This window comes from Rhizopus delemar, genomic scaffold (assembly GCF_000149305.1).
Source record: "Rhizopus delemar RA 99-880 supercont3.12 genomic scaffold, whole genome shotgun sequence".
Lineage (NCBI taxonomy): Eukaryota > Fungi > Mucoromycota > Mucoromycetes > Mucorales > Rhizopodaceae > Rhizopus > Rhizopus delemar.
Window position 1 is genome coordinate 597,378 of NW_027137838.1, and position 24,347 is coordinate 621,724.

Here is a 24,347-nt window from a genome sequence, read left to right on the forward strand (position 1 = left end):
TTTTTTTTCTCATAGAACACAAGGTAAAATAAAACTCCACACACAAAGAAAAAAAATAAAAAATAAAGGTTTTGATTTGTGGTGTAACGAGTTGATATGCACTTGTATCAATCAAGCTATGGATATAAAAGCAGCCTATACAACTTGAATAGTGAGGAAAAATAGTAAAAAAAGGAAAGACATCAACAATAGCTTGAAATAGCTGATTTTAATAAAATTTTGTGTCGCAATTCCCACGTGTAATTTCTAAACTGTCACTTGCTTTATTTAAAACATGAAACCTGCGCTTTATTTTAAAAAAGAGAAATAGATGGATGTTGTATGCGTTGGTATTAATTTATTTGCATCTTTATACTTTTAATAGCCAGAATATGCACGTATTTTAGAACCTTTCAATTTCATTAGCAGTAATAAAAATGCCCAACTAAAATTGAGCATGCCAAAAAAGAAAGTAACCCATCCAGGACCAACAGCTTCAGTCATTGGGTTAGCTAAATAAAAAGTATGGGTCAATTCCTGTCAACTGACGATTTCCTCTCTTTTTCTTACCAATCAAGCTCAACACACACGACCAGATCATTCTGACAAGATTGGCGGCGGCTGTTACACTCGCTCCACGATCCGACACGGCATCTACCAAATAGGACATGGCAGGATTGAATATTTGAACCATTGCAAAACATTGCACACCAAACATAATGATCGATACCCACACACTCCAACCAAACTGAACTGGCCAACCCCATAAAAAGAAAGAGAGCGGGTTGAGAACAAACGCTGCCGGCCACACATTCGGTGCTAACCGATCTTCGGGAATAGCGATGCCACCTCGTTTGGATCGTGCGCGGTTCAAAAACAAATCTGATAATTTGCCCGAAAGCAAGGAACCAATGACTTCTCCCAATCCTGGAGAGATAAAGGTCAGGCCAATCACACCCGAACTCAGACCATACGTAGACGTGTAAAGTGACGGAAGCATGTTTTCAATTGCAAACATGCCACCAAATGCAAATCCAGTTGCCATGGAAAAAATGAGCACAAAAGGATGTCTCAATAAAGCCTACATGTAACTGTAAGCCTCTGATGGATGCATTCTTTTCCTTTTGTCTGTACCAGTGAAGCCAGTGGATTCATCGTAGGTGTTTCAACCGCTGTGACTTGTTCAGATCGATTGCCCACATCCAATTCTTCCTTTTCATTCGTCTTTTCTACATAGTCTTCTTTTCCCCAAATCGATTCCTCTCTATACGTTTCCTCCATGGCAAAAAACACAAGCGCTAATAATAAACAACCAAAGACAAACAGTATCCAAAAGACAGATCGCCATCCCCATCTTTCTACTAAATAGCCTCCAATGATCGGTCCAAATAAAGGTCCTGCAAACTGTCCAGTAAAATAAATACCAAGCGCATTACCTCTTTCATGAACTTCATAAATATCAGCAACAGAACTAAATGTACTTCATCAGCTCAACTCTGTCCCTTTTTTTTTTTTCTATGCATCCTTCATTACCCTGCACCAATAGCCCAAGCAGAGGAAATACCGGTTGCTTGTAATATCCTCATGCCAAGTAGAACATAAATATCATTTGCAAATACAGCAGCCAGTGAACCCACAGTATAAATCACAATAGAAAAAAAATAAACAGATCGACGGATCTTCCAGTGATCACTGATGCTACTATAAAATATAGGCTGGTCATTTTCTTAGGCATACTGTTTTCTTATCCTCCTATTGCACTTACAGCAATTCCCATAAATAACATGTAGACTGAGTTACTCAGGGTGACCATGATACTAGGACTGTCTAATTCGACAGTGATCGCTTCCAATGCAGGCAACTAGACAAATAGAAGAGAATAGGTCAACCACAGAAACAACACACACACACACTTTCTTTTTACATAAATCGTTGAACAAAATCCGGGAATGATAGCAATAAAGCATACAAGAAACAGTAACAAACGTTTACGCCAAGATGGTAATAGTCGAGGATCGTTTGTTACTGGTATCTTTAATTTAAATAAGGAACCTAAATAGGTCATGATAAATAAAATTGGTAGAAAAAAAAAGTTTTTTTTTTTTTCTTCCTTTTTTATCTTTCTCTCTCTCTCCACTTGTGCTGCGGCTCGGAAGCAGAAAAAAAAAATTATTGAAAACCCGCGCCCTTTTTTTTTTTTTTGTTCCAGCCAATCCTGTTCTACCAAAGGTTTGTATTTTTTTTTTTTTTCTTCTCGTTTGCTTGATATTGCCGAAACACAGTTTAACAAATGAAATAGGATGAATGATGTAATGGACCTTTGGTTATACAACTCGACATGATTAGATTTGTTGACAGAACGTGTTTTTAATAAATAGTTCATGTCGATTGTTTGATCAAACGTGTTGAAGACATTCTTTTGATATCTTTTCGCGTAAAAAGGGGATGCTCTCTTGTTCAATATCTTTTTTCGAATGAGACGAATCAAAAAAAGTGTAAATTACTTTTTATGAGACAAAAGGAAGCATTGGCTAGAGATGGACATGTGGATCGTTTGACCTGTTTCAAATCAAGAACGAAATAATTTTCTTTGATTGCTCAAAAAACGGGATGGATTCCATTCTCATGGAAGAAACAGAACCGACATGAAGCTCGATGACTGCTGTCGTCCAAGACATGCAAGGCTAGGCACGGTACCTCTTTTCGCTGTGGATCAAACAGGAAGGTAAACGCAAATGGTTGAGGGACAAAGGAAACACTTTCAGAGCAGCCCTTCAAAAAGATGCCTCTCTAAAGCACACTCATCAGGGGCCTGCCAACATGACGGTATCTCAAGACGTCTTTTTGGAGTTAGCAGCAGGAGCGTGTCCAGGTTGAACATTGGACGTGAAAGGTTCGGGTCACTCTCTGTCTGGAACTCTGAAAAAAAGATGAGCGGGTGGGTAAGATGGAGAGTGATATTAAGATGGGAATTTATTAAAAAGAGAGAGAGAGAGGAGGATGTGGTTGAACAAGAGATACGTAAGGAATTATTTTTTACCAGAGATCAAGACGAGTCCGTTGGTGAGGATTCGTGTGGGTGATGTGAGCAAGTGTTGGAGGATGTGATGGTTCATGACTTTCTCCAGCCTTCGTAACTGGACAAAGCCTTGCTGATATCTGTACAGGGTCTCTTCGGCCAACTGATACATGCTCGACTTCACCACGCCCCTGATCACATCCTGCTGGATCACCAAGGAGAGCAGCGACCTCAGCTCGTTTTCTTTCAGGGGCTGAATCAAGTCCGCCAGCGAAGGTCTCGGGCTCGGTTTGCTGAACGCGGTGAGTTCCTGTATCTGAAGAGAGAGATAGTCGACTTGGATCGTGATCTCATCGATGCGCTCATCCATGTACTGCTGACCGTCTTGCTGTGAGGCATCGTCATTGTAGAATTCGGTAATCATCTCCTTGCGTTCCTTTAAGAGTTCCTTTTGTTCCCGCATGAGCTGAATCTTTTTTTGTTTCAACTCTTGGGTGATTTCGGCACAGGTCGCGTGATTCTTGACATGGTCCAGAGAGACGAGTCTGTTGAAGTGAGGTCAGTCCAGGCTGGCTTTCGACCGATACTTACTTTAGGATGTCTTGGTATATAGCTTCTGCTGATCTTGTTTGATCCAGAGAAGATCGTTTGCTGGTCTCATTTGTCTTTTGCTTGATGAGCGTGTTGTGTATGATGACTGCTTTATTTAATATAGGTTTCAGTTGCTGTATGGAGATCGTCGCGTTATTCATCATGCTAAAGACCCGTTTGACAATCAAGCCCATCTGTTTCACTTGAGCGGATATATTTTCATTTTCCAAGATCAGACGATCCATCTCGACCTGGAGCTGTCTGTGACTCGTCTTTTCACTGGGTATCCGTTTCGGTTGCTTTGGCTGTGGTAAAGAGGACCGTTTGTTCTTGGGTTCGGCTGGAGGGATTTGTTCGATGGAATGAATGAGCTGCTTTTGCTCTTTGATGCTTGATTGACACAAGCTGATTAACTTGCTGACGTCGACTTCTTTACTGGCCTAGACAGAAGAGGGGGCGTTAGAGGATACTTTCAACCGACCGGATTACCTTGAGTTGCTTTAGAAGCAAAGACTCTTGTTTGATCCGCTCTTTCTGTCGCTCGATCAACTCGAGCCGGTCAGACGCAACCGCCGACCCTCGCTTTCGGGTACTGGTGGCATGATATGATTTTTTTTTCCTTTTGGTGGAACTCGAGGTCCGTGTGGGCACAGGGACCGACAGGCGGTGATTGTTTTCATCACTCGACGAACCGACCAACGTGAGCTCGTCATCCTCCAGCTTGGCACGACCGAGGGCGGCCTCGAGCGTCTCGTTTCGTTTTCGAAGTTCGTCGAGCTCGAGATGGACCTCTTTGATGAAGGCATCACTCAGCTCGAGTTCCTGACGCAGCTGGCGGACTTGTTCCTTGAGGGCCTCGGTCTCGTTCTGCTGCTGGTTGATCATGACCTTGTTCGTGATCCGTTTGGCTCGGTTGGCATACTTGATCGTGCTCAGGGTCTCGTGCTGGTTGCTGTCCGCGGGTGAGACACAGGCGAGCATCAACGTCTGACTGTTGCCACCCAGACTGTCCTGTAGGAGTCGGGTGAGTTTGGAATTTCGGTAGGGAATGTACTGCCCACGGAGTTTGTCATCGCTGAGGGCCGAGATCACGTTGCCAAGGGCTAAAAGTCCGGCGTTGATCGAGATGCCTTCCCGAGCACGATCCCCGACGGCGTTGGTCTTTTTGAGCTATAGAATACGTCAGTCACAGTCAGGATCGGTTGGGACGTACTCTTTCTGAACCGGCGAGGTCAACAAAGTGAAATTTGGAGGTGATTTCTTTTTTTGAGGATAGGACGTGTTGGGTGAGTGTGACGGAAAAGATGGCATGGGATCGAGACGATTGACTGTTCATGTCGGTTGAAGCTGTTGTACGTGCTATAGATCCTTGATATAAGCAACTAATCAATCACATTATTTTTTTACTCTTTCTCTCTCTTTGACGAACATGAGGATCACGTACTTTAATAGATCTTTAGACTCCTTTACTTCTTGTTCATGTATGCCTGACCAAGATATGTTTCCAATCACATCCTCTCGAATCGTGATGTTTGTGTTGTTGATGTTGAGTAAATCAATAATGTCTTCATTGTACAATTCCAAAAAGGAGACTCTCACTTTATAAGTCATGTCGTTATTGTTTAACTGAGTTTGAATAAAATGAAATAAGTTTTCTGCAAAACGAGGAACAATACCATTTTGTTTTGGATCCTGCTGATGATAGGATGTACCCATGCTATAAGTTTTCCCACTGCCTGTTTGTCTATGAACAATATGAATATCATTCTGAGTTTGATTCTTTATTACCCATAAGCCAAGATGGTTGCATTGTAACTAAAAGAGAATGTCAGCGAATGATTCGATTGGGTTGATTACTGACCCTGTGATGAACTGATCAAATAAAGGTTGAATAGCAGATTGATAGACATCTTCTTGACTGACAGATGGAGAATAGACATGATCAAAAGTAAATTGTCTGTTTTGATCGATCAAAATATGAGGTTGATTGGGTATAAAACTAATACAACTCTTGGGTTCTTCTTTATCCAAGAAGGGTCTTACTCTCAAAGCCACCCTATTCATATCCAATCAACATCTCCCACTCTTTTATTCATCTTTTACTTTTTACCTGACAGTACAAGTTGACATCAAGTAAATATATCAATAAAAAGAAGAAGAGAAAGAAAAAAAAAAGGAGAAAGAGAAAAAAAATAGAGAGATTGAGTGGAAAAAAAAAAAAAATGAATTTTTAATTTTGTGACAAGATTACACAAAGTGATGGACATTTCTTTTAGTCTCTATTTCACTCTTAGAAAACTAAACTCAACCAATAGCACGATGAACAGTGTTGAATCACCCTTTTTTTTTTTCTTTTTTTTTTGGAATAATTGCGTAGTTTAAAAACATCTGTTGTCATCTTGTATTCAAGAAAAGAGTCTGTTTGTTTATGTTTTATGCTCGAGTGCAAACAATGCCCAAAGCAAACATTGTCTTGATCGATGTGAATCTCCTACAAAGGATTGAAGTGTGTGTGACCTCTGTCAAAGAGGATAGATTTCAGTAGACTGCTGTCCTAAAAGTCGATCAGAACCAATGTCATCTTGGTGGCACAGTGATAAAAGCAGAGCCCTTACACTTGGCAGACAATGTTTACAACTGAATACTTTTTAGGATCTTCCGCAGCAAATCATTTTTTGTGAAAATGTAAATAACTTTATTTTCCTTTTTTTTTTTTTTTTTTTTTTATTGAAATACGTAAAGAGCCAAGAAAAAACACAGAGGATGATTCACTGTGCTGTGCTGAGAAAAAGATATAAAGAAGAGATGATTTGACCCTTCTTCTTTTTATCTTTTCTACTGCCTTCATGATGGAAAGAAATAAAGTGAAAGGAGATGTAGACCGGATGCCTACACCCAAAATAGAAACAGAACCAAGTATAGAAAGACCATGCGTTACCGACAGTGAAATACTCAAAGATCTCGCACACTTTATCAAACCAACCCAAGATACCCAAACAGTCATGATCCCAATCGAATTTGAATTATCAGAGTTTTTGAAGGATGAAGAAAAGTACGATGTGAATCACTTGTTTCCTAATTTAAATGAAAATTAATATCAATCCTAATAATAAACTTGCTTTCATCACCCATCTTTTATCAACCGTTCTGGTCTTTTAAATGATATCATTTCTACAACCGATCTCCTGTGAAAAAAAAGGCCAAGTGATCAGATGATCCTCCCTAAAACATGAAAGAAAAAAGGGAGAAAAAGAGAGGGTCTATACAACATCAATAAAAAAAAGGAAATCTTTTTTTTTAAATGCAACATGATACTCACCTGACATTAAAAATCCCTTTTTTGAATTTCACGCGTCATAAAAAAGATATAAAAAAAAAAGATGATTTTTCTTTCTCTTTTATGCTTTTTTTTTTCCTTTCGAGTGGATGATGAATGAAGAATTAAACATAACAAAGGTAAAAAAAAATGAAACATACAAAATCAATTAAAACTCAGTTATTTTTCTAAAAAGTAAAATGTATTTACGCGACATTAGATAATGCATCGATTGAAGACGCGATTAGAATTAGCCAATTTCAAAAGGAAATATGGATTGGAAGAGATGGATTTAAAGACACTAGAGACCCAGTTGAATTGGACAAGACCCAAAAGAACAAGCAATAGATTCTATCGAAATCGTCTATCAGAAAAGAAAAGAAGGATCAAGAGAACAACAGAAGAAGATGCTGCGAATGTATTAGTGATGCTTCATCACTCGGTGTGTACTTGAGTTTATTTAAATAAATGATCAAATTCAATCATCAAATCACGTACACGTTTACGTATCAACCCATTTTCACACTGAACACTCGTCACCACAAAAGGTGGTCTTATATCAGCAGAACCTAGCACGTGTATCACATCTTTGTCATATTCAATCGGTATACGATTCTAAAAGGAAATGTCAGTCAGTGTATGGATCAGGGCTTGGTTACCTTTTTGAAGAATTCGATGAGTTGATGACGTCTTGACTCTAAATGAGCCTGATTGAATTCAACCCGTGGATCCTTTAGGATGTCATTATCCATTTCTTTTAATTCTAAAGATCGATTCTTATCAACTACACTACAGATGAGATGGGAATGATGATTCACTCTGAATTACTTACAAGTCATTTGTTGAATAGTCGAATGAAATATAATTTTAATGTTTTTTTCTTTATACAACACAACATGTTTTGTTTCAGGATCTATCGTATAAAGATAACCTTCATATTCTTTTTCATTTTTTAAAATCACCTTTGTATAATGACCCACAGAGGAATAAATCGTGTCTAAACAAGGATATATCCCATCTGACATAATAAAAAATAAAAAAAAAATAAAAAAATATAAAAAAAGAATTTTTTTTTCTTATTTTATGTGTGACAGCATAAAGATTACATTTTATTACAGTGGTATCATTTTATATACAGACTTTAGGATTCAACCAAGAAGATTGCAAGACTTGTTGAATATTAAAACGTTGATGAGGATCAGGCATGAGACAGTGTTGAATCAAATCTTGTAATTCAAGAGAAATATCGGATGGCATGTCATAATCACCCAAAAGAATCTTTTGTTGTAAGCGAAGATCATAATCATCCTGAAAAGGTAATTTACGACTGACGAGAGCATAGAGAATGACACCCAGAGACCAAATGTCAGTCAACGGACAAGAGATCGCTCGGGTCGATTTGATTTGTTCAGGCGCAGCATAAGCCAGTGAACCACCCGCGATATCACTGCAAGAAGTGATCGGTTGTTGACAGATGGCCAGACCGAAATCACACAACTTGACCTTGTTGTTTTCATCCAACAAGACGTTTTCCAACTTTAAATCCTTGTGAACCAGCCTGGCTTCTTGATGTAAATAGCCTAGGGCATCACATAATTCACCAAACACCTTGCGTATCTCATCCTCCGTTCGTTTCTTCTGCTTCACATAATCCAGCAGATTGCCATTCTCACAATAATCACAGACGATAAATGTCGCATGGTCCGTCTCTAGTACTTTTTCCAAGCAGACAATGTTGGGATGATTCAGTGACTTCCACAGCTTGATCTCTCTCTCGAGTCTCACCTCGTCTTCTTGTCTCTTGATGACTTTTATCGCCACCTTCTTTCCATCCGAAATACGAAATCCTTTTCGGATCACAGAGAATCCACCATAACCAATGACTTTATCAAGCACATAATCATCAATCTCATCTCCTTCTTCTTCTTCTTCACCATCCACAAGTGATGATCCAAAGCTGGTCAGAAAGGAAGCAGCAGGACTTTGAATAGAATAATCCCAAGTGGATTGTGTCGTGGGTGATTTGGTCAATTGGCATTTACTTCGCCAGACAGGTGAAGTAGAAGGGGATGGAAATGGATTACTTTTATTATGAAATGGGTCTGTATCAATCACAAGTGAACTATCTTTATTCAATTTTCTTTGAATCATAAAAAATAATAAAAAAAAAAAAAAGAAAAAAGAAATGATTTCACTTTTGGATCTTTTTATCCAATAAAACAATCCAATGGTTTCTTATCAGTAAAGTAATATATATTTTTATTTCACCAATCAAATCTATTTATTCAAAGATAACGGAACGATTAGATTCACTTTTTTTCATCAAATAAAATAAAAATTATACACTCTATCTTCCGTTCTCTCTCTCTTTTTTTTTATTTTTATTTATATTTTATTTTTTTATACCTCTCATTCATGTCAGTGTCGTTGGATAAAATAATAAGCTTTTTTTTTTATATAGCAAAATGTTCACATGGTATATTCAATGCCACACAGACTTACGTCATGTTCAAGGAGAAATGTAACACAAGTGAAACGTCTCTAAAATTCATGCAACCTTGATCTCCATCCACTCGTCTTACTAAAGAAAAGACGCTCTTTGGTTATCATTACACTTGTTTATCAGCAAATGATGACTGTGGTATTTTAGGATTCATTTCGTCAGTTGTCTTGTCACCACGGATGAGAAGTAAGAAAAAAAGTATACTATTGTCCCATGGAGTATTCAACACAACCTCCCCCCCCTTTTCTTTTCAATAGATGTTGTAAGCATAGAAAGAATATAGACAGGACTTGACACACGAGATCCAATAGACTATCATTGTCAAACAAGATGATCAAAAGCAGCTTCTTTCACACCATCCTCTGAATGGATTGAGCCATCCTACATGATCTCCCTTGCCATCTAGGGGGGGGGGGATTTTCAAAGCATCAAGCCATCTTATTCACTCAAGCTATTGATCTCTTTCATCACAGTATAGCATGTCCTATCCAAAAACAGGAGGTCCATGTCTCTGTCATCTTGATAGGCAAGCCAAATTGTCAATCTTAATCATCCATCCTCTTTAGAAACTGCTCTTCAAAGCTGTCCTAAAGTACAGTTTGTTGCAAAATCAGTAGAAATAAAAATCATGCCGAAAGGTATATGTAGACTGGAGCCTGGTTTGATTTGCTCTTTTCTTTTTTAAAATGAATAGCTGATGAAACAAAGAAAAAGTGAGCAGCGTATGCCTATTCTTTTGGTTCTTTTGCTGCTGAACTCAATTTTGTTTTATACACAATATTCTATCTTTTTTCTATTGCCAAAATCAGACGAATGCAAACATGCACTATTCGATATTTCAAATAATTTAATTGACAGCAGGAATGAAGATGGGCAGAGAAAATAGTCTAGAAAAAGATGTCTATTCTCTGTATGAATGTATTTCGATACTTGTCATTATCCATTTCGACAAGCGTCTGTATTGATAAATGAACAACATGTCAAATGTACCCACGCATAAGCAATCTACTGATAAAAATCTACTCACAATCGTATAACAATTCAAAAATCACATGATTGAAAGCAAACGAAGATAGTAGGTATAACAAACACTCTTTGGTCATTCTTTGGCTCATCATGATCCATAAACGTGTTGTCTAGAGAAACGCGTTCAGAAAAGGATTCATTTGGATTCTGCCAATCAATTCACACAGTCGCCTTCAAGAAGAACCAACTTTTTAAAACGAATAAAAGGGCTCTGTGAAAGCAAGCTTCTAAAAAGTAGTGAGTCTATCGCTAAACATAGCAAGTACCATCAAAGTCTCTAATGGACATACGACAAAGCATCCAGCATCTTGTTGAAAATAGCGACAAGCATTCTTATACCACACTGATCTCTGTAGACGAAGGAAACGACCGATGGTTGACAATCAAAGTAGAAATTAGCACACTGTTATTTGCTGTATTCAATCACGATGTGATTCTTTAAGGACTACACAATCTATCAAAGTATGCAACCAAAACCATTGAAAGAGTGAAGATCCCTTATTTTATTCTGAAGCCCGCTCATTGTTTTATGGAACAAAAAAAAAACTTTGCATTTTTTTTTTATTTAAAAAAAACAAAAGAAAATGAGGATTTTAACTTGGAATGTGAATGGTTTAAACACGACATTACAATACCATCCTTGGTGTGAAACAAAATCGTACAAAGTAAAGGAGATGGTTTCATTTGAATAAAAAGAGTAAAGGGTTTTTGTTAGGTGTTACTTGATACACTTGAAGCTGATATTATATGGCAAGTGGGCATAATAAAACTCTTTCCTTCTTGACATTCAACTAAATCTTTCTTTTTCTTTCTTTGCCCCACCTGCTGACCCCCCCCCCCTTACAACAGTCTTCAAGAAGTGAAATGCCAACGATCGAAAATAACACGAGACATGGCCCTTGTTCCCGGCTACGATGCCTATTTTTCATTCTCCAAAGCCAAGCTGGGTTATTCGGGTGTGTCTGTGTATGTGAAATCCGAGATCGGTTTACCCAAGGCGAGCCTGGAGGGCATCACCGGCATCCTCCAGAACCGACCGTTTGACGCAGACTTTTTGAAGACGCTCCAGACGCCAGCCGATGCCTTGGACGCTGAGGGACGCTGCATCATTTTGGAATTCGAATGCCTGGTGTTGATCAACATTTATTTCCCAAACTTTGCGAGCGAAGCACGCGGCGAGTTCATCATGGATTATTATGGTTGTGTACAAAAGCGGATCGAGGATTACCTGGCCAAGGGGCAGCAGGTCGTCTTGGTGGGCGATGTGAACGCGGTCCATGACACGATCGATCACTGTGACCCCAAGGAGAGCATGCGGCAGCATGGCCTCAAGGACTTCAAGGACCTACCGCACCGACGCTGGGTCGATCGACTGATAGGCCCTCAAGGGTCCATGATCGACATGGCGCGGTATTATCATCCAGATCGAAAGGGGATGTTTACCTGCTGGAATACCCGCATCAACGCTCGTCCGGCGAATTATGGCACGCGGATCGACTATGTCTTGGCCTCGCATGGCCTCCAACCGCGTTTTGTGTATGCGGATATTCAGCCGCAGATCATCGGATCCGATCACTGTCCGGTCTATGCTGACTTTGCGATCGACCCAGAGCAGATGCGATGTGCCCAGCCTGACACCACGTCCCCTCTGTTGACCACCAACTTTCCAGAGTTCTCAAGTAAGCAAAAGAAACTGTCAAGTTATTTTTTAAAGTCGACCACGACCCACCGACTCGCGCCATCCTCTGGACCGGACGACAAGAAGAGAAAGCAGGTGGAATCCAACCGGACAGAGAGCAGCCGTGAAATCAGCAAGAGGCAAAAGGGTCTCAGTGCGTTCTTTTCGACGAAAAACACAGGGGCTCCTCCCGTGAACAGGTCACAAGAGGATCTGTGGGGCCATGGACCGAAAGACTGGGTGGATGATTTGCCAGAGATCAAAGACAAACAGGTCACTGCCTGGTCCGCCCTCTTCCAAGCACCCGAGAGACCGCGATGTTCAGGCCACGACGCACCTTGTCTGGAACGGACCGTGACCAAGAAGGGCAAGAATTTGGGTAGGACGTTTTATGTCTGCTCAAAGCCGGTGGGTCCCCAAGATGGACCCAAAGAACACTACAGCTGTCATCATTTTTCTTGGAAACATCAATAGTCCCCTCCCTTTTATTAACAACAACATTCTTTTGCACCAAAGCAAAGACATAAAGCAGCTAGACTGTATAGGCTATCAGTCATACATCATAATAAAACCTTCCTTTTTTTCTTTACCATCCCCAACAACAAGAGTCTTTTGATCTCGTCGGCTGTCGATGGATGATGATGGTTTGTGGTGGGGGCGTCAGTGGGTAATGATCTTGATCGATGACTACATGAAAGTGTGTTATTGAAACAGGCAGTATGGCTAGTACAAGTACTTTTGGGTTGAATATCACTCAGTTGGTGATAGCAACTGGAAGTTGGATAAGCGGGTGGTGGGTCTTTTTCAAGACTGGGGAAAGTTGAATCCTTCTTTTTATCTACCGTCATTTATCAAAAAAAAAAAAAAAAAAAAAAAAAAAAAAAAGAAAAAGTGGAAAAAGAAGGTACGTTTAAATTCAAATCGTACATGATTCCTCATCCCCCGCCCCCCTTTTTTTCTCAGGCACACATCGCATTCTTCTCTTTTTTTTTCCCCCAATCATGAAATTTTTAATTGTACTCTGCTGCTTGACAACACTCACGTTCGCCATCGTGCCTACTGCGGACCCTGTGGCTAAAACAGGGCCTATTCCCTATGATTTTGGAGGGATCGAGGTGAGAGAGACGAATCCACTGCATGATGGATTGGATTATTTGATGGAACAAAAGAGGGAAGCGATTGAAGAACAGATCCAGGCTGCCAGAAAGGCAGCAGCCAAAAGAAGAAAGAAGGAAGCGGCTGAAAGAAGACAGAGAGAGTTGGAAAGAGAAAGAAGGTTATGGGTCGTTCCGGTGAATGGAGAGAAAAAAGAAGGATAGCTTTATATAATAAACACTTTTTTATAATTCAATCTGGCCCACCGTATCACTAATACGATCCCTTAAGGCCTCTACTGCGGCCAGCTTGTGTTCCAGTAGTTCATCGAGATCTTGCAAATACTTTAGGAATTCAGATGTGTTTCTCGTCTGACTGTCAGCCGATAGCTGGAGTGACATGTTGGCCACCAGCTTGGTTTCTCGTTTGGTACAATCGGATATTTCACGAATCTCGGCTCGATGGAATCGGATGAATTCATCGATATGATCGTTACTGAAGGAGGGTACGCTGTCGATCTGAAGAGGGGGTGCTGACATGGAGGTGGTATTGACCGTCGGATGAAAAGAACGTTGAGGGGAGGAATAGGTGGAGGAGGTATCTGAGGCGGTGTCGGTTGAATGTTTTGAATAGGTTGAAAAAGATCTCGGAAAATTCTTTTGTAAAGACAAAGGTCGCTGGTCAGGGTATTGAACGGTGTTGGATCGGTGATAGACCATGGAGTTTGGTCTGCTCGAATGTTGAGTGTAGGTTTCAGTGTCAGACCTTGGGGGTTCAGACAGTCTTTTGTCATCATGAGTTGCAGAGTGAATAAAGGTATCTTGTTCATGGGGGAAATCAACGTCGAATAAGTTTTCTTCGTTAAAGGTATCTTCATCAAGGATATCGGATTCATTACTAAAATATTCTTCTTCTTCTTCTTCTTCGTATGCTTCATATACTTCTTCTTCATATACTTCTTCATACACTTCTTCTTCTTGTATATTGTTATTATTATCTTGCACAGCATTCGCCGTCAACTGTCGCTTGTCTCTTTCACCTTTGAGTTCTTTGACTCTACATCCTTTGTTATTACCTCCTTCCAATCCAGCTCGTTTTACTTACCTGTCGGCATATCTCAAGGTATTCAAGGTGTGTTCACTATTAGAACCACCTGGTGAGATAGTGGCCACCATGCAAGTACGAGAATGGCCGACAAATGAATCTTTTAATACTTGAGTTAGTTTGCTCTGTCTGAAGGGTGTATGTCGTTTATCTTTGTCCAAGGCTCGAATGCATTCCTTAAGAGCCAACAGACTCTTGTTGATCTCGGCACCTTCCATCCTAATCACTGGGTTTAATAAACAGGCTTGGACATCTTCTTGGCTCACCTTGTCTTTGTATCTGCCTCTCCTCTATCCGCACCTCGTTCTGAGCCTGCCAAGTCAATAAAACTTAATTTTCCATGAATCCTCTTTTTGTTTTCTTTATGCTTTAGCAAGATTTGCAAGACAGCATGGGATCTTGAAGAGCTATCATTAGCCCCCGTGGAACCTGAAAAGTAGAGAGTAAGAAAGTGAAGGGGGGGGATGACGACTGGATCGTTTACCTGTGGTACGAACACTGCTGCCATATTCAAATATCTGAATCAGTTTATCTACATTGTCAATCGGATATTCTTTTAATCCTGTAATAATCACATTGCTCTTTCCGTCTTCTCTTGCAAACAACTTTTTGCGTTCGTTCAGCAAGTCATAGAGTTGTCCCTGGTATATTTCGTATAAACCGATCCAAGCTGTCAAGTACTCATTCTCTGGTTTACGTAGCATGGTGAATATATCACGAGCTGCCAAGATGTACAGACCATGTCTTGGATTCAGCATCGTGAACGTTTTACCAGAACCTGTTTGACCACTGGTTGCACACAAAGTGAGTTGACAAAAAAAAATAATAAAAAAGACTTACTAGGCAAAACAAGTTGCTTTTCCACCTTTGAATATATAATTCACCAAGGGAAGTGCAGTGCGTTCATAAACGGTTGAATTAGGTACATCCGAATCAAATACGTCATCAAAAGTAAACGAATGCTGCTCAGTGTATTTACTCATGTCCAATCGTAATCTAGAGGAGGAGATAAGAAGGAGGAGGAGGAGGAGAGGATGAAGACTTACTTTGGTTCATTGATCTGTAAACTTCTTGTGCCTATTGTCGGTGCCACATCCTTTTCAGCCTTGTCTAGTTCCTTTTTATTCAACGGTCTCTTTCGAACACACACTCTGATCTTTTGATCCAAATCACTGGGTGGCAATACAAACCCAGTCTGAGCGGACCTGATGGAAGAAGCCGCTTTGGCAGGTGACATGGGTACACCATAAGCATCCAGCAAAGGGGCTGATATTCTATACTTTCTGTTCTTTCTCGTCCCATCATCCGAATCGTCTTCTTCGGTCTCTTCCTCCTCATCCTCATCTTCAGGTGAATCCATAAACAAGGATTTTCGAAGATTGACTCTTTTATTATCTTTCCGTTGAAGATCAGGACGAGGTGCATCGGACATGGTACGGGATCGAATGATTCTTTCAGATTTATTGTCAATGATACTCGGTCTCCTTCTTTGCATCATATCCGGTTGAGGTAATCTCGTGCTGGGTTGTCTTTGTTGTTTAAGTCCGCTGGTGAAAGTAGAAGTGGAGGTGGCCATGGGTATATCTTTACGAATGGATTGTACAAGACCAAATATCTTTCTTCTGTCTGATGTACTTGTAATACCCAATCGAGAATAATCTTGTAAAGAAAGCTAAAACAGATACCAATCAATCCCTTCTCCTTTTTTTTTGAGTCTAAAAAAAGTACCTGAGCTAAACTTTGAAGATGAGTTATTCCGTGTGTGGAAAAACTAGATTGTTAAAGATGTTTAGAAAAAAAAAAAGATAATTAATAAAGAGTCCAAAATGAAATATGTTTATGTAAAGAGAGAGAGAGAGAGAGAAAACACTCACGTTGAATAAAACTATGTGCAATTTTATTACAACAATCAAAACAGATGAAAAAAAAAAAAAAAAAAAGTGCTAAACTTTTTTTTTTTTTTTTTTTTGGTGTGTTTGTTTACCTGATCAAGGTCATGTTTACGTAAAGTATCAAGGAAAACACTCATTTTATGTAATTGTGTGTTTTAAGATGCAAAAAAAAAAAAAATAAAATAAAATAAAATAAAATAAAAAATAAAAAAACAAATAAAAATCTTGTGCTCACACACACACACACACATTTGCCTATAAATTCAACGTCCACTTGTATTGTGACAAGAACCATTGGAATCAAGAATTGCCACAGGTTATTTTCTTTTATCAACCTTCCTACTTTATCCACTATTCTCTCTTGACTTCTTGTTGCTGTCACTGTCTTGATCCAGTCTATCATTTTGTTGATTCCGAAAAATGATTCCTTTGTGCAAGTAGGAGTATGAAAACAATCCAGAAAAGAAGGCAAGAGAGAAAGGAAAGGGGGATTGAGGTTGGATCAAGTATCTTTTGACCTCTCTCTTTTTTGGTCTGACTTGTTGTAAATGATGATTATTTTTGGATGAATAATAAAATTGTTCCTTAAAAAGTCACTTTCTTTATTACATAAAATGATGACTGAGTGGTATTGTGAGAAAAAAAGACTTGATTTTTCTCACGAACAAAAAAAAAAAAAAGAAAAGGAGAGAGAATGTTTAATAAACTATTTACAATGGTTTCTTTGCATGAGTTGATGCAACAGGTGGTAAGGCACGATCCCAAGGAGGTCGATCAATTAAATCCAATAGAGATCGGTGAGGTCGAACTTGTTTGATTTTTTTATGTATATTCAAATGACGAGAGAGTTCATCAGAACGAGAGAATCGCTTTTGACAGCCATCAAACGAACATCCATAAGGCTTTTCACCTGTGTGTGTTCGGATGTGACGATTCAAATGTTCTAGACGATAAAATGATTTGGGACATAAAGGACAGTTGTGATGTCTTGAAGGTCGATTGACTACTTTATCATTCCCAACAGAAGATATAGGAAACTTTCTTGTCATCCTATGTTGTTCTCTACTTGAAGAAGTTGATAATTTAAGTAAATAATTGGCTGCTTCAATATCCATTCGATATGAAAAAGAAAAAAAAAAAGTAAAATAAAAAAATTCAAGAAAAAAAAAAAAAAAAAGGATTCCATCTTCTCACGTACAACGCCATTTTATCGTGCAAGTTGTTCATAAATGCAGTTCTATTTGTTTTCATTCACATGATAAAAGCTCTTTCTTTCTCTCTCTTTTTTTTTTTCTCTTACGCGTAAAGTCAATGTGAAGATTCTGTTTCATACAATTTGAGATTCATCCCTTCAATAAACGCGCTTTGATTCTCCATCTGAAATGAAGTCTTGATGTTTCAGTAAAAAATGAGTTGGTAAAGCATAATGAATATGATTTTCATTCACAACATGTGAATATTTTTTGTCCATGTCAATAACATGTGATAGTTGAACTGAAAGCTGCATAAAATACAGAAGTCGCGTTCATGGTCACTAAAAAAGTAAACATTCCCCCCTTTCTTTTCTTCACTGACACCTTTTATCTAGTCCATCATTGCTATTTTTTTATATTTCAATAGCAAAGAAAGGATGGCAGTCTAAAGTAGATGTTTCATCTTTTGTAATCCATTCATCACTCAATTTGGTTTTTTGTCTCATTTTGTAGGATATCCAACATACAAAATAGGAGTTGATCACCGTCTTTTGAAGAGGTGGATTTGACAGCAGTGGGTTTAGATGATGTCACCATCCATAAAAGCAGTGACAATGTAACAAAGAACAAGCGTCACTTAATTTCCCCCACTTTAAAAAGTCAATTTAAAAATGATACACTGTCGATCTTTGCATGGTCTTTGTCTTACACAAATAATGAAAGAGAAAAGGGGGGGAATCAACAAGTTTCTTTTTTTTATAAATAATTAGAAAGGTATAATATAAACAACTACAAATTAAAGTATAATGCAAGTATGCTTAGATGATCTATCATCCAATTTCACTTGGGAGAAAGAAAAAAAAAGGTGAGTACAAAGAAAGATACACGCGGTTTCACATTGTGTCTTTACCTGAAATAGCCACTTTAGCTGCTTGATCAAAGCATTCTCTTACACCTCTGTTATGTTTTGCTGAACATTCAAGATATCTTACTGCACGTATACTCTTGGCTACCTCCAGTCCCTAATAAGGATATAAATCAATGCTATCCTGTGTTCATCAGATCATCCTACCTGTTTATATAAAATAGGATCACATCTCTTCAAGGTCGCTTCATCTTCTCTTAAATCACATTTTAGTGCAACCAAAATGATTTTTGCTCTGGGGCATCCTTCTTCTAATTCTTCCATCCATCTATTTGGTATATTCTCTAATGAATCCTTATTATCAACTGAAAAACAAATCATGATGGCATGTGTATCATTATAAGATAATGACCTTATACGATCAAACTCTTCTTGTCCTTTTTTTTTCATGTCAGCACAACCCTCTTCTCTTTCTTCTTCTTTTTTTACCTGCTGTATCCCAAATAGATAACTCGACATGTTTACCATCCACATAAACATCATTCACATAATTATCAAACACAGTGGGTTCATAAACCTATAAAAAAACATTCAGTTCACTCTTTGCTTTCTTTCTTTTCCTTACCTGAGGAAAATAACCTGTTGTATACACATTTAATAAGGATGTCTTTCCACATGCACCATCACCAACCACAATCAATTTTCTTTTAATAGCCTTTTCTCCTCCTATACAAAGAACCATAACAAATCGTGTGTATTGTATTTAGAAAAAAAAAAAGAAAAAGAGTTTGAAAAATCAGATTTCTACTCTAGGTTTAAAAGTCAGATGAAAATAAGGGTCAAGGTACCACTTTACTATTTTAGCTCCCCGCTTAGTTCATTTAATCATGTTTCAGAGATATTCGAGTGTGTAGAGCAAAGGAAAAGGATTTACTGTCGGATTAGATTCTGAAGATCAAGGAGATGGTAGATGTGTTAACATCAATTCATGTTTTAGCCTACAAAAATGATGAAGACTGATGGATAACACAAAACGAAATGAATTGTTGAGAGACTGAAGTGTACTATTTATATCAAAATTATTAATAAACCATCTGTGTGAAAAAAGTAATGTATTCTGCTCCATTTGTTCATCTTGAAACCATAAGGGACGGTTCTTTTGAAAATGAATTCAGAAGAATCTCTTTTTTTTTGTAGTAGTAGTAGTAGTAGTAGACCATCACTAGTCATTGTGTGTACTATGGTTTAATTAATGTAATAATTATATTAATTACTTTCATAATCACTACACTTTTCATAAAAGTGGAACAAAAGATCAAATTTATCTCATTCATAGCATGCCCTCATCTTTTGCCTTGTTCATTTGTTTCATGACAAAGACTCTGGCCTTTTTTTAACTTTTAACTTCATCTTTCTTTAAATCACTCACAAAGATCACACCCACCGTCTTTGAAATCAAGCAGGTTCCTTTCTCTATGTGCCCATCCTTGAATTTACTGCCTTTATTCTTTTGCAAACCTATCTCAGGTCATAGACCGATGTCTGAATCATGAAAACCTTGCTAGTTTCTAATTGAAAGTCGATGGAAGCTACATCATCCACCTTTTTTTTGGGGGGATATTTGATACAAGTCAAACATAGTTTGTATCCAATCCATAGTCATCTAGAGTACCCTTAATAAACGAAAAACACAAGTCGTGAATTTTTTTTTGATAATTTTACTACATTATTTGCTTGATTTAATTAAAAAAAAAAAAAAAAAAGGACGAGAGAGAGACCGTCTGGAAGCTAGCCAGTAAAATTTATACTTGATACTTGCCAAAACAATCCGTATGTTATATCCTCTATGGAAGTCATACAATGTTGATTCGTAAAGCAAACAAAGATCAAAGAAAAATATGAGGAGAAAATAAAAAAAAAAAAAGTCGAATTTAACAAACGAGCTATAATCTTGTTTGAAAAGTCTCTTTTGAACAGCATGACGAAGCATAAGTTGAACTAAAACATTGTGTGTTTGATTGGAAGAAGTGGAACTAGCATAAAAAAGTCACAAAATCATCTCCAAGAAAAAAAAAAAACTTTAAAGCATAATATTCACTATTTTTCTTTCTTTTCTATTGCTATTTATTAAAGAAAAGAAAAAAGGATAAAGAAAGATACAACTCACAACTATCATATTTTCTTCTTTTTTTTTTTTTTACCCTTCACTCTTTTTTTTTTCTTTACTCATTTGATTCTTTTGCATTTTATTTTGTAATTTTTCCTTAAAAAAAACATGGACATGATTTCTAATGGTAACCACCAATCCAGCCAGTACCATTTATATTGGTAACTTAGACCCCAAGGTGTGTGCATATTTTAGATATAAAAAAAGCACTCTATAAACACACATGTCCTTGTAGAGTGAATGAAACCATGTTACACGAGATCTTTGCCACTGTTGGCCCTGTTGCCGGTGTTAAAATCATTACTGTAAGTTGACATGGATGGATTTATTTCATTTTACTGAAATTCACTGCATTCAGGTTAGAAAATATAATCAACTTGTAAGAAACAGAAAGAAAAGAAAGGAAAGAAACCAACATGATACATAGGGTGCTGTCAACTATGGATTTGTCGAGTTCTTTGATCCTAGAGTCGCCGAACAAGCTATCCAAGATATGAATGGAAGAAAGATTTTTAATTATGTAAGAAGAAGAGCAGAGTAGACATAAAATCTAATCAAGTCTGTACAGGAAATTAGAGCCAATTGGGCACAGCCTTCTTCTTCAGTTCAACAAACGATAAAAGAAGATACAACGCATCATTTCCACATCTTTGTTGGTGATCTTGCGCCTGAAATCACAAATGAAACATTAGCACAAGCCTTCTCGGTATTTGGCACCATGTCGTAAATATCATCAAACAAATAAAAGAAAACAGCTAATGATGTATGTGGGTGATAGAGAGGCTCATGTGATGTGGGATCCCATGTCTGGAAAATCAAGAGGATTTGGGTTTGTGGCCTTTAGAGACAAGGCAGATGCAGAGAAAGCGATTGCCACAATGAACGGTGAATGGTTAGGCTCACGTCCCGTTCGTTGTAATTGGGCTACACAAAAGGGACAGACTGCCATGCCTGTACCTCAACCAGGTCAACAGTTGCCTTATGAAATCGTCGTTCAGCAAACACCTGCTTATGTCACAAGTATTTATGTTGGCAATATTCCTCCTCATGTTTCTCGTAAGTTAAAAAAGTAGAAAGCAAAACATTGAAAATTAAAACTTTATCAGAAAATGATTTGGTGCAGCAGTTTCAACGGTTTGGATTTGTAACAGAAGTCAAGTTTCAAGCGGATCGTGGATTTGCATTTGTGAAGTAAATGATGAGAAGGATGAGTTGAATAGATGTTAACTTGCGAATAGGATGGATACACATGAAAATGCAGCCAATGCGATTGTTCATTTGCAAAATATGATTATCCACGGTAACATTGCCAAGGTACAATACTCATTTTAAACACATGTATCTTATTAACCTATCAAAAGCTCTCTTGGGGCAAAGACCGTCCACCCCAAGGCTATCAAAATTATTCACAGCCCAATCCGATGCAATACGGTCAACGTCAACCTAATATGTTTGGTGTTCATCCACAGCTGTATGCATTCCAAAACAATCATATGGAAGGACAGTGGTAGTTTTCGTATAAAATCTTGTTGTCCTACTTGATTGCAGGAATAAAACATGAAAAAAATAAAAATAAAAATTGCCTTTTTCTTTTTTGTATAAAAAAATTAAAAAAAAAAAAAACATAATGAATTCACTTGCACAGGTTGATGAACTTGTAAAAGAATACTTATTGGTAAGCCTTAGAATAAAGAAGAGGAAAAGAGTGTTTAGATAGTATGGTAGTTTCGTGGATTCATAAATACTTTTCGAGCACTTGAAGTTGAAACAAGGTCTGATAAAGACAAAGGTTTTCAAGTAATGAAGTGAAATGTGTAAACATAAAAAAAGAATGTTGAACGTTTTGCTAGGTTGAAAAGATTATTGAAGAGTTGTTAGGATATATAACAAATGGAGATATTCAAGGTCTTGTTGATTATTATCGATATCTTGATCTTCGTTTCTTTTCTCGTTTAGATAGTCGATTCCAACGTACGATAAAGAAATTTGAGCTGTGTTTATTACGACATTACCTTGTACACGCCACACAACATAAAAAGAAGGAAAAAGTCACTGAATTCTTTGATATTTATGGATCAGAACTGCAAGGCAAACAAGAATGGGTTGCATGGTTTTGTAACTACCTACGGTCTCCTTACTCTCTCATACTCATCTTTTGATTAGCCCTTCCTTATATCAAAAATCCAGCAAGTGACCCAACCTTTGAAACCTATTTCACAAAATATTGGGTGGATAATTACACCATCTCCTTGCACAACTTTTTAGCCACGACTTTTCAAAACATGCGTAAGTGTTGGATGCACAAAACAAATCAGTAGAGACTGACCATCCAGCAGCTTTACCGAGTCTGCTCTCTTTTAATCTAGATCGACTTCAACGTAAATCACAACAGACCGAGATCGAAAGCCTAAAGAACACGGTCGAAACACAGCGGGCTACGTTAGAAGCGCGTGAGAATGATATCGCCAAATTACGACATCAAATGTTGGAGACGAGAAAGGAAATGACGGATGGGATCTCGTTCATCCGAAGACGAGCGGCCAGTACGACCACCGAACAAAAGGTGATTGTGAACCATCCCAAACGATCCAATTCGGAATCGACCGCGATGCGTGTCGCCGAAGAGGAACCCTTCTTGATCGTGGGCCAAGAAGAGTTTTATGAGCATGCCTCGGCGATCACACACGCCAAATTCTCGAGTCAGGGGGATAAGGTGGCAAGTTGTGATATGGATAATATGGTCAAGATATGGAACTGCAAAGGTCAGCCGGTGGAGTCGTTCAAGATCAAGAACAGTCCGGCGAACGTGTTGTCACTCGAATGGGATGCAAGATCAGACAAGTTTGTAGGTGGCATGTTGTGGTTGATAAAACAAACTGACGTGCTCCCTTGTTAGCTCTATTTGGGAACAGACACTGGATTGATTCGTGTCTACAACGTGGAATCGAAATCGATTGTACAGGAATTCTTGATGGATGAAAGTTATCCTTGGTAACAGCAAAACAGGTTGGTTTGGTGTGTAAACTAACAGCCATTTAGGATCAACCAGATATCATCCAGTCCAGTAGAACCGATCTTTATTTGCACAGGATCAAGTAGTAAAGTACTCAATAACAGCAAGAGATCAGGCACCTTGGTAGCTTGGAGTATGAAATCAATGTCTGCCTGTGTAAGTTTTAGCTGATTGATTGACTACCATGTGTATAATGTAAAGATAGGGCACATTTAATTTTAATGATGATCAAGATATAAACACAATCAATTTAAATCACAATGGACAGATGCTGGTGGTTGGAAATAATGCGGGATTAATGCAAATATTTGGCAAGTGACAAAGAGGATGAACAGGCTGAGTGCTTACTCTACGATAATAGACATTCGAAGTATGAAACCAATCATAGAATGGAATGATCATCATAAAAAGCCATCATGTATAGCGCAATTTAGCTTTGATGAGAATTCTATTTATTCAGTTGATACAACCGGACAGGTACATTCTTCATTCACCCAACCCGTATTCATCTTCTCTGTCTAGTTGTCTCAGTGGTCAATACATAAACCAGGTGTGTCCATCTTTAATCGTCTGTTGGATGGATTTCCTCCTACATCTCTTATACCAACAGATATACCAATGTCCTCCTCCTCTTCTATATCATCCAAGAGAAGCAAAAGATCCTTTAGAGACGACAACATCATTCAATCCCTCCTCACCTCTTCTCCTCCTCGATCTCAACTTATCTCATTTAGCTCAGATGTGGATTATGTGTTATGTGCATCCACTCAACACCACGGATCTATTTATAAAGTATTGGAACCAAACACCTCATCTCCTGTACTCAAGATTGGACAACCTGAAAAGGTGACTACAGTGGATTGGACAACGCATTCATCCAATGCTTGTTTATTTGGTACAATAGAT

At 38.3% G+C, this 24,347-nt stretch overlaps 12 protein-coding genes across 12 annotated transcripts; 3 read left to right on the plus strand and 9 right to left on the minus strand.

The window, feature by feature from the left end:
- Positions 1–357: 357 nt before the first annotated feature.
- Positions 358–1,565, minus strand: RO3G_13507 (uncharacterized protein; the record flags this gene model as incomplete). Its single annotated transcript, XM_067668091.1, has 4 exons — positions 358–491; positions 550–1,060; positions 1,114–1,450; positions 1,513–1,565. 4 exons carry the CDS (start codon positions 1,563–1,565, stop codon positions 358–360), a joined length of 1,035 nt encoding a protein of 344 aa, XP_067524192.1.
- A 1,450-nt stretch (positions 1,566–3,015) lies between these two features.
- RO3G_13508 (uncharacterized protein) lies at positions 3,016–3,834 on the minus strand (the record flags this gene model as incomplete). Its single annotated transcript, XM_067668092.1, has 3 exons — positions 3,016–3,314; positions 3,380–3,543; positions 3,590–3,834. 3 exons carry the CDS (start codon positions 3,832–3,834, stop codon positions 3,016–3,018), a joined length of 708 nt encoding a protein of 235 aa, XP_067524193.1.
- Positions 3,835–4,781: 947 nt separating this feature from the next.
- RO3G_13509 (uncharacterized protein) lies at positions 4,782–5,719 on the minus strand (the record flags this gene model as incomplete). Its single annotated transcript, XM_067668093.1, has 5 exons — positions 4,782–4,971; positions 5,034–5,333; positions 5,378–5,404; positions 5,451–5,645; positions 5,700–5,719. The coding sequence occupies 5 exons, from the start codon at positions 5,717–5,719 to the stop codon at positions 4,782–4,784; spliced, it is 732 nt and encodes a 243-aa protein (XP_067524194.1).
- A 1,402-nt stretch (positions 5,720–7,121) lies between these two features.
- On the minus strand, positions 7,122–7,744 carry RO3G_13510 (uncharacterized protein; the record flags this gene model as incomplete). Its single annotated transcript, XM_067668094.1, has 4 exons — positions 7,122–7,256; positions 7,404–7,520; positions 7,565–7,689; positions 7,738–7,744. 4 exons carry the CDS (start codon positions 7,742–7,744, stop codon positions 7,122–7,124), a joined length of 384 nt encoding a protein of 127 aa, XP_067524195.1.
- Positions 7,745–8,033: 289 nt separating this feature from the next.
- RO3G_13511 (uncharacterized protein) lies at positions 8,034–9,056 on the minus strand (the record flags this gene model as incomplete). Its single annotated transcript, XM_067668095.1, has 1 exon — positions 8,034–9,056. The coding sequence occupies one exon, from the start codon at positions 9,054–9,056 to the stop codon at positions 8,034–8,036; it is 1,023 nt and encodes a 340-aa protein (XP_067524196.1).
- Positions 9,057–11,326: 2,270 nt separating this feature from the next.
- Positions 11,327–12,586, plus strand: RO3G_13512 (uncharacterized protein; the record flags this gene model as incomplete). The annotated part of the gene is made up of 2 exons (XM_067668096.1): positions 11,327–12,113; positions 12,294–12,586. The coding sequence occupies 2 exons, from the start codon at positions 11,327–11,329 to the stop codon at positions 12,584–12,586; spliced, it is 1,080 nt and encodes a 359-aa protein (XP_067524197.1).
- Positions 12,587–13,452: 866 nt separating this feature from the next.
- On the minus strand, positions 13,453–15,887 carry RO3G_13513 (uncharacterized protein; the record flags this gene model as incomplete). The annotated part of the gene is made up of 6 exons (XM_067668097.1): positions 13,453–14,263; positions 14,312–14,530; positions 14,578–14,740; positions 14,796–15,100; positions 15,152–15,307; positions 15,358–15,887. The coding sequence occupies 6 exons, from the start codon at positions 15,885–15,887 to the stop codon at positions 13,453–13,455; spliced, it is 2,184 nt and encodes a 727-aa protein (XP_067524198.1).
- Positions 15,888–16,913: 1,026 nt separating this feature from the next.
- RO3G_13514 (uncharacterized protein) lies at positions 16,914–17,252 on the minus strand (the record flags this gene model as incomplete). The annotated part of the gene is made up of 1 exon (XM_067668098.1): positions 16,914–17,252. The coding sequence occupies one exon, from the start codon at positions 17,250–17,252 to the stop codon at positions 16,914–16,916; it is 339 nt and encodes a 112-aa protein (XP_067524199.1).
- A 910-nt stretch (positions 17,253–18,162) lies between these two features.
- Positions 18,163–19,003, minus strand: RO3G_13515 (uncharacterized protein; the record flags this gene model as incomplete). Its single annotated transcript, XM_067668099.1, has 5 exons — positions 18,163–18,185; positions 18,307–18,418; positions 18,469–18,698; positions 18,751–18,838; positions 18,887–19,003. The coding sequence occupies 5 exons, from the start codon at positions 19,001–19,003 to the stop codon at positions 18,163–18,165; spliced, it is 570 nt and encodes a 189-aa protein (XP_067524200.1).
- A 1,673-nt stretch (positions 19,004–20,676) lies between these two features.
- On the plus strand, positions 20,677–21,501 carry RO3G_13516 (uncharacterized protein; the record flags this gene model as incomplete). The annotated part of the gene is made up of 4 exons (XM_067668100.1): positions 20,677–20,733; positions 20,856–20,948; positions 20,997–21,151; positions 21,207–21,501. 4 exons carry the CDS (start codon positions 20,677–20,679, stop codon positions 21,499–21,501), a joined length of 600 nt encoding a protein of 199 aa, XP_067524201.1.
- A 554-nt stretch (positions 21,502–22,055) lies between these two features.
- Positions 22,056–23,760, plus strand: RO3G_13517 (uncharacterized protein; the record flags this gene model as incomplete). Its single annotated transcript, XM_067668101.1, has 6 exons — positions 22,056–22,103; positions 22,279–22,399; positions 22,592–22,714; positions 22,795–23,269; positions 23,468–23,597; positions 23,710–23,760. The coding sequence occupies 6 exons, from the start codon at positions 22,056–22,058 to the stop codon at positions 23,758–23,760; spliced, it is 948 nt and encodes a 315-aa protein (XP_067524202.1).
- Positions 23,761–23,975: 215 nt separating this feature from the next.
- Positions 23,976–24,121, minus strand: RO3G_13518 (uncharacterized protein; the record flags this gene model as incomplete). The annotated part of the gene is made up of 2 exons (XM_067668102.1): positions 23,976–24,001; positions 24,046–24,121. The coding sequence occupies 2 exons, from the start codon at positions 24,119–24,121 to the stop codon at positions 23,976–23,978; spliced, it is 102 nt and encodes a 33-aa protein (XP_067524203.1).
- Positions 24,122–24,347: the final 226 nt, after the last annotated feature.